The 8,915-nt window shown below is 41.8% G+C and overlaps 1 protein-coding gene and 1 non-coding gene across 2 annotated transcripts; both read right to left on the bottom strand.

Annotated features, from left to right (window-relative positions):
* Nucleotides 1-590: 590 nt before the first annotated feature.
* LOC101483373 (elongation factor 2b) lies at nucleotides 591-8,210 on the bottom strand. The gene is made up of 13 exons (XM_004552765.5): nucleotides 8,056-8,210; nucleotides 6,676-6,890; nucleotides 6,279-6,460; nucleotides 5,686-5,897; nucleotides 5,410-5,588; nucleotides 5,023-5,128; nucleotides 4,503-4,755; nucleotides 4,164-4,359; nucleotides 3,705-4,071; nucleotides 3,226-3,579; nucleotides 2,936-3,118; nucleotides 2,249-2,381; nucleotides 591-974 (listed from the first exon to the last, which is right to left on the bottom strand). The coding sequence occupies exons 1-13, from the start codon at nucleotides 8,056-8,058 to the stop codon at nucleotides 781-783; spliced, it is 2,577 nt and encodes an 858-aa protein (XP_004552822.2). The 5' UTR covers nucleotides 8,059-8,210; the 3' UTR covers nucleotides 591-780.
* On the bottom strand, nucleotides 4,825-4,892 carry LOC111501704 (small nucleolar RNA SNORD37). The gene has a single exon (XR_002721627.1). It is a non-coding gene; the product is annotated as a small nucleolar RNA SNORD37 (small nucleolar RNA).
* Nucleotides 8,211-8,915: the final 705 nt, after the last annotated feature.

Genomic DNA, 8,915 nt, shown 5'->3' on the forward strand with positions numbered 1-8,915 from the left:
GACAATAAGCAGAGCAGGCAAATCTCTGTACAAAACCATATTGGTTATATACTATTAACTGTATGCCAATAAATGTGTATTTTCCCCATAGGCTTGAAGAGACATTAACTAGATTTCAAAGTTCTAAACTGCAGTACAATAAAAATCAAACAGTTAACAAAATGCTCATGGATGTACACACCCACCCACCAGTCTTTTTAATCTTCAGAGTATAAACTGCCATCGCTTTATCCTATTAGACATGTGGAGTGCTGCACATTAAAGAATGTTGTCTCTGGCCAATAAGTTTGTTTCAGCTCCCCAGTTTGATTTTTAGATGGTAGTCAAAAGTAAATATTTGTGCCAAATGAAATTGCTTTGAGGCACTGAGTAATCACATTTATGGGAATGGGATGGACCAACAACCAGAACACTGTCTTTAGCCACAGGTGTTGCTGGCAGCAGGGGTATATAGAAAAGAAAGAAGTACAGGCCAGGCTAAACGCAAATAAAGAATAATCATTCCAAATTCAACATTTTCACCAGATTTACAAGTGGGCAAAACAAAAAAGAAAACTACCCACACAATCATCCCCAATAAAGAAAGCAGCTTGATACATAAAAGTTTTTATTTTCTTTTATTTATCGTTTACAATTTTTGTAGTCATTTCTTAATTATTGTCAATCCTTTTGGCAAACATTAGTGCTCACTTTGTTCTGTACAGTCCGGTCCCACAACGTAGACTTAAATGTGTTGAGCATGGAGGAATGAGACAAGTGCCAAGAGGGGTGTCCAAGCTTTTACAATTTGTCCAGGTAGTTGTCCAAGGCTGGGACACCTTCTTTGAGACCTTTACGTTTACGTGTCTCAAGGACAACTACACCAGGCTTGGATGTGGCATCCAGTGGGTTTCCAGGGAGGATCTGCCAATGGTCAAACACGCACTGTGGGAAGGCCTGGCCACCAGTGTTGGAACGCAGGTCAGCTGTGAAACCTGGTGACAGAAAGTATTATTTAATACCTCGTATACTCAGAGTATCACATGACTTGAAAAACACATTTTCCCCCCCTGTTGGTCACATCTAAATATTAGGGGTGCAACGATACACAAAATTCACGGTCCGGTTCGATACTTTGATGTCACGGTTCAATATTTTTTCGATACAAAAAAAGAAAAAAAGTTCATGCTTTTTTAATTTGTCATTTATTAAAATTATAAATATATATTTTAACTCAAAAGTACAGTTTTTAAATATAATGTTGCTGAAACAACAAAGTAATAAAAAAAATAAATCTCTGATCGAGAAATCACTCATCTTTGGAAAAGAGAGTTTATTACAGAGAAATGTCTCTTTCCAAAATAAAAGCTATACTATACGCTTCCTCTGGGCTATATTCTCAGCAGCATATTAAACATATCAGGTCCCCATAAGGAGAATCATGTGCTAACGGCTGTCTAAATTACTCTGGTAAAGTTTGTAGCATGCGTGCTTGTTGTTTTTGTCTGCTTCCACTTGTCTTTGCACTAGGATGATGTCGGTGTAAATGTGCTGTCATATTCGTTGTGTTCCCACTAGTGCTGTCAGCGTTAATCTAGTTGAAATGATGTTAACGCCACAACACGGCAAGTCTCTGTTAACGAGCTACCGCAGATCGCCCCGTGTGTGGGGCTGGACGGCGTCAACACATTAAGGAGCTAACTGCGCTAACGCACTAGTTCCCACCAATGTAATTGAACATTGGCACATCCAACATACTGTTTTACTTTTGTCCATGACGCGCTTACCTTCAGGGTCATACGTCACATGAAAACCAAAATAGTTCCAAACGCCAGATCTGAATGAGGGTGGGGGAGGTTCAATTTGCCATGTTGCAAGGAGAGCTTAACTTCTGTCTCGCTAGCTTGCCCTGCGCTCAGTGAATCTGCGTTCGACTATTCCGCCTAGGCTGCACTGTCGAGCGCAGATCCACTGAGCGCTCAACACAGACAGCATTGTCAGAAGGAAAGTTGATAAAATAAATTAAAAATTTTGTGTTGTTCGATACATATGCGTACCGAACCGAAAGTACTGTATCGAACGGTTCAATATCAATACGAGTATTGTTGCACCCCTACTAAATATAACACAGCTTCATATTCATTTTAAAATACAGAAAACAAGCAAACTTTCACCTGTTGGTAATTTTTGAACTTGGGATTGAAACCTGAACATAAATTAAGCTTAGATGATGATGCCGTTTGACTCTTCAGAACAAAAGAGGACTTACCAAATGACTCGTTGACAGGCAGGTAGGCCTTGATGACATACATAGGTGTTCCCATGACCCTGGACTCCTCGAACACATGACCACGCCTCCTGGTCAGCACACCGTAAATCCCACCCATTGCACCTTCAGGGCACTGTGGAGCAAACAGATGGTGAGTGGTACCGACTTCAGTTTGTTTAATGCTATTAAAGTGAGCTGTGATAAAAAGACTAAAATCAGCATTACTAAACTCTGTAGTGCATTGAAAGGTGTGGTAAACTTGTTCAACAAGATTTAGAATTAAAGAGATTTACAAGGTTTAGCTGGCAGCAACCGTCAGCCCTGCAACTCAACCATTTAAACTGTATTATTAGAGACTCTGCTTTAGTCAACGTTGGGTACTTATTAAGCAATGAAATACTTCATCTCAGCTAATTTGATTCACTGAACCAGAATACCGAACTTTTTTTTTTAAACCTTCTGGCTCCCTTTTAAACGTAGCAGTCTATCAAAGTGTTAACTGCACCAACACCGAAATCCAAGTATTCCGTACTTCACTTTTAATGACTTTAATAACTGTAGTATTTTTTTATTTTTCTGTCCCGTACAATCCACCTATTGACACAAGCTTTGGATATAACTTTCCCTGTGCCATTTTCCACGAGCTACGAATTGGAAACTAAAACATCACAGGGGAAAAACACTGACCTGGATCTCGACAAGGTAGACGGGCTCCATAATTCTGGGCTCAGCTGTGAGCTCACAAGCATACAGAGCTCTGCGGGCTGTGGGGATAATCTGGCCACCACCACGGTGAATAGCATCTGTATGCAGGGTCACATCATGGATGTCGAAGCGAATGGCACGCATGTTCTCTTCACAGAGGACACCCTGAAAACATTCAAACACCACTTTTAAACAAATATCCATGAATCACTGGATAGAACGTTTTTAAAATGCTTATATTACACTCACGAGTATACTCTCAAGGCTCTTACCTCCTTGGCGGCCCACTGGAAACCAGCGACAACACTGTCCTTGATCTCATTGAGGTACTGCACTCCCTTGGTAACATCCACCAGCAGGTTGGGGCCAGTTCCATCAGGACCGAAGCACCAGATTTTTCTGGCCTCGCCGACGTCCCATTCGTACTTGTCAGCAAGGTAACGGGCACGGCCCTTGAGCTCCTGACGAGAGGTAACGTCACCCTTCTCAATGTCTTCTGCCAGGCCTTCCTCGAAGGGACGGGCTTTCATGAACAGACGGTTGTGCTTGTTGGGTGACTTTGACAGACACATGATATCTGACTCTGCACTGACTGTCTCTCTGTAGGACACCACAGGATCAGATTTCTGGAAAAAAGTGTTAATGCACAAATGTTTAGAGGGACATATCAAAATAACGCCTAAATATCTCATCTGTCGTATAAACCTTAAGATTAAGTGCAGTGCTCTTTTACTTAAATTCAATATATTACCTTGATTGGAATGCAGGCATGATCCTCCTCCAGATCCTTCAGACAGATCTCCAGGTGCAGCTCTCCAGCTCCAGCAACAATGTGCTCTCCAGACTCCTCAATGATGCACTGCACCATAGGATCAGACTTGGACAGACGCTTCAAACCCTCCACCAGCTTAGGCAGGTCAGCGGGATTTTTGGCCTCCACAGCAACTCTGACAACGGGGCTGACGCTGAACTTCATCACTCTCATGTTGTGTGCCTGGTCGTAGGTGGTGATGGTGCCTGTCTTGACGAGGAACTGGTCCACTCCAACCAGACCCACAATGTTACCACAAGGCACATCTTCAATGGGCTCAACGTAACGGCCCATCATCAGAATGGTCCTGGTAGAGATCAGAGCAGGACAAATCAGTTCTGGCCTACCTACCTCACAAATTTATTGCCAATAATTAATTAAGAAGATGCTGAAACCAACCTCTGAATTGGCTTCAAGTAGAGGTCGTCCTTCTTGCCAGGGACGAAGTTTGGTCCCATGATGCGTACCTTCAGGCCAGTGGACACAGACCCAGAGAACACACGACCAAATGCATAGAAGCGACCCTTGTCACTGGTGGGGACCATCTTTGAGATGTACATCATCAGGGGAGCCTTGGAGTCGCAGTTCTTGATACCTAATGACCATTAACACGCAAAGCAATGTCAAGCTTAAAAATAATAATCCAACGACTAAAATTCTGGGTTATTTTAAGCAGGTGTTTCAAACAATGTCAACTGCTTGGTGCATGAGCAAATTTGAAATACATCAGCTGCATACCCATGGCAGCCTCGTCATCTCCAGGTCCTTCATAGAGGAGCTCACAACGGTACTTCTGGGCAGTGACAGGTGAAGGCAGGTGAATGGTGATCATTTGCAGAAGGGCTTCTCCAGCGGGCAGCCAGCGGCGCATGACAGCCTTCAGGAGAGGCTTGCCCTCCTTATCCTTGTCCTCATTATCCAACTTGATGTCCATCTTCTGGATCAGTTTGGCAGCTTCATCCTTTCTGAAGTTCATGATGGCATCAAACACCTAGAGGGAAACCATTTATATTAGTTCAGTGCAATTTATTATGAACATGCTAATAAAGCATCTGCGCCTGCTCAGGCTTAAGGTTGTCATCACTGATTAGTCAGGTCAAAGTGAAGAATGTTTGAGTCATCACATGCAGGCATACAAGGCAACTTTTATTCTGACTAAGGCAGACTAACAAGTACATAAGGTCGGACCGCCAGTGTTGCCATTTCTTCTTCCAGTTAACCCTTTTTAAATATTTAAACATTATCAAAGGTTTCATACCTTAAAGATGGGATCCAGAACAAGAGCACAGAAGGTGCGGGGGTACTTTTTGCCATCGGCTCCAATTGCAGACTTGACGAACTTTCCATTTGCTGTGTCATAGTACCTAGAAAAGAAAAAGTGTAATTAATCATTACAGATACACTAAAAACATTTATATAACAGAAGCCACTGTTAATTTACTTTATTAAATTAGAATGTATAAAAGCAAAAAAAAAAAACCCCACCCTGTGCAATTTCCCATCATAACCTTATGCTCAGAATCACACTTTAAACTCTGCACAATTCCCTCTGAAATGGTCTCTTTAAGAGAGCCCCCATGCACTCAATCTGACATCTCGACAGCCCTCAACACTACAGCTGAGGTTCTATGTATTAGAAACGCACCTATCACCCCACAGCTTCTTCATCATGTCTTCCACCTTCTTGCAGCGCTCAACGGGTGTCATCTGGGCGTTGCCCTTGGCAGCAAACTTGGCTGCATACATCTCAGCAAACTGCTTGAGGGTGAAAGCCCAGCCATGGAGGCCGGAGCCAAAGCCAACGGTGCCGAGGACTGGATCAACCTTGAAAGTGAGACAACAGTATATCAGCAACTGTGCTGAGTACTCAGACAAACGGACAAATCTTTGTTCCAATTAAAACGTTCAGACTGCTACGCACCATGATGTTACCCATAGGTCCATTTTCATCCTCGCCATAGGTGGAAATGATTACGTTGACAGTCTCAACAATACGCTGGAAGGTCTGGTAAAGGTCTTCAGGTTCAAGCTGCAGCTCCAGCAAGGCACGGTCCATCTTGTTCATCATCAGGACTGGCTTAATACGCTCGCCAATAGCCTGACGGAGCACAGTCTCAGTCTGCACACAGACGCCTAGTAGGGACACATAATACGACAACTAATTGAAGAGCATGTAAAGTTATAAATCTTATTTCAGATAAGCAAAAAAAGTATCAAGGACTGTGCTGGCACAAGTCTTCCTTTGGTGTGTGAGCATATTCTTAATGGATGGAAACAATTTACTCTCAGTTCTTTAGTCATGTTGACTGTAAACTTGTCCTGAAACCCAATGCCAATACTCATCTCTCCTAACCAATCTAAACACAAACACTAAAGCAGGTCACTATTAAATAGCTGGGCTACAGCTAAAAAAATATCTTGCAGTTCTACTACACCTAGTATCTTATTTTTTGTGGTCTTGGAACTGGCAGGTGAAAATGTTAAAAGCCCACAAATATTTGGTTTGGCTCTTACCAGACACGCAGTCCACCACAACCAGGGCTCCATCAGTGACACGGAGAGCAGCAGTCACTTCAGAGGAGAAGTCAACGTGCCCTGGGGAATCGATCAAGTTGATCAAGAAACCAGAGCCATCCTTGGACTGCTTAATGAAGGCGGTGTCATTTTCACTCAGCTCGTAGTACAGGGAGATAGCTCTGCAAGTTAAGACAAAACATTTAATTTTACCACAAATTCTGTGCTCAACATAGCCCAACATACCACATAATGACCAAATACTACGATACACTGTACAGGTATTAAGAAAATTGAGCTCTATATGAAACTGATATGAGATTCTTTAATCCCAGCACATTTGTTGTCTTAAATTTAAAAATCTCACATCAATTAAAATGCAAAAAAAAATCCTTACGTTGACTTGATGGTAATGCAGCGCTCCTGCTCATCTTTGCGGGTGTCTGTGAAACGGGTCTCTCCAGCACGAGCTGAGGCAATGATGCCAGCCTTTGACACCAGGGAATCTGTCAAAGTTGACTTTCCATGGTCCACGTGCGCAATCACGGACATGTTACGGATGTTGGCCTTCTTGTCCATGATGGCACGGATCTGGTCTACGGTGAAGTTCACCTGAAGGGACAGAGTCAAGATTAGACCATTTAACACATGTCTGATTTTCTTGGCCCTAAGCTTTAAAATAAAAATAATTTAAGAAAGTGAGTTGAAAATACAATGTTGTGATTATTTTATTTTGATTCTCCTGTTAAGTGCAGATGAGGTTAAAGGCATCATTTGTGACACCAACTAATGTGGGACAAGATACTAAAGACGGGATAACGGTAAAAGTGCACCCCCTTTATGTCCGTTATTTTAAACAACAGGCTCTGTGGCTCACGCTTTGTGTAATTCTGCTTAGTATACATGGATCGTTCATTTGCTACATCTAACAATAACTGCGCCCTCAGCCCTGTAAAAATGTTGCTTACATAAGGTAAACTCAGCTGTGCTGCACTTCCACCCTGGGCGTTGGGTGTCCGCCATCATCAAAGATGACGTTACTGTTGTCTACGTTTGGCTTAAAAAAGTATCCAAGTCGTCTGCCCCGGGTTTTATCCAAATATCGATTTGAAACCATATTTAAAAAAGTATCACCTTACTTAAAAATACGTTGGCAAAAGGCTGTTAAAACACAAACACCCGGCATAACGTCGGCGTGAGCAGGCCACGTGTACAGACTTTGAATCCATGCTAAATGCTAACACTGACAGCGCCGACGTACCGGCAAATTATTCCTACAGATCAGAACGAGGTCAAGCTCACTTTTTAACCATTTGGCTTGACCCATTACGTTTTCAATTTTCAAAAGCCTACTCATATCTTGGTTCTGTGACATTTGTATGGCCATAAGTGACAATTTACTGGAACGACGGCTAACGATGCCGCAAAACGCAGTCGTTGTAAAGTTAGCTACATTAGCGGTTACAATTTATCATTTTAACCTTTAAAAGAGTCGGGAGAAACGTTAATCCTTCCACGGAGGCACTAACGTAGGCAAATAGATATGTATGATTTAGCAACATTTTCAAACTGCCTTTAGTCAGCCTTCGCGGGCCTTGCAGGCCACCGGCAGATAACAAAATGGTTGCCATTTTGATCAGAGCACAGACCACACACACTATTATGCAAGTAACAATACATCCTTACAATATTCACATACTCAACTTAATATTGACAGCGAGGAAAGCTTATGTGCCCAACAATTCATTACTCAGTTTAAAAAATAACATCAACTCACCATTTTGACAGATGGTTTTGGATTCTCTTGGTGGAGAAAAGAGACAAGGAATTTTACACTGCCCACCTCACGAGGGCATAGGCAGGGAAGAGGGCGCTGACGTCAGAAAATAGCGCTTTATACTGCTTGCGTCAGCCACATGCGTCATCACGTAATGGTGCATTCGATAAGTTGAAATCGGGCACTCGAACTTTCGTTCCATGCACAAAATAAAGGAAAACGTGGCTCAATTTCCAGCTGCTTCCGGGTGCTTTCATGCGATTTATATGTTATCACGATAGTTTACACTTGGCGACAAAGGAAACACAGGACTGTCCAGTGTAACCATGCTCTAAACACAAACAAAAACACATCCAGAGATTTCGTCTTGTAGTGTAGCTCGATAACGGTAAAATATTTGCCTCTTTCACTAACAAGGTCAGCAGGAAAATAAAGTGAGTACCAGTCATACAAATACTAAATTTAGATATGTTAACAGGTAAAAATAAACAAATTAGGATAATCAACAATAAAAACAACACTGTTAAAAGTAAAAGTCCACAGGTCTCCAGTGTAGTTCTTACAATATGAAATACAACAGTGATAAAAATAAAGAAATAAAACATGAAGTTAGATTAAAGAAATAAAAAAAGGGCAGCTATTGTGCAAAACAGCATCCCAAATGGCACTGGTAAAGAGTATACACTAAAGACAGAGTTTTTAGAAATTATAGCTGAAGATAATCCTCTTAAAGGCAGAACAACATTTCCCAGAAAGGAGACAGTTAATACGATGTCCTGTCTTTATCATTTTAATATAGAACATACTCTCTGTAAACTAATTTAAATGATGATTTATAATCTTTTGTCAATTATGGTTGA

This window comes from Maylandia zebra, linkage group LG23 (genome assembly GCF_041146795.1).
Source record: "Maylandia zebra isolate NMK-2024a linkage group LG23, Mzebra_GT3a, whole genome shotgun sequence".
NCBI lineage: Eukaryota > Metazoa > Chordata > Actinopteri > Cichliformes > Cichlidae > Maylandia > Maylandia zebra.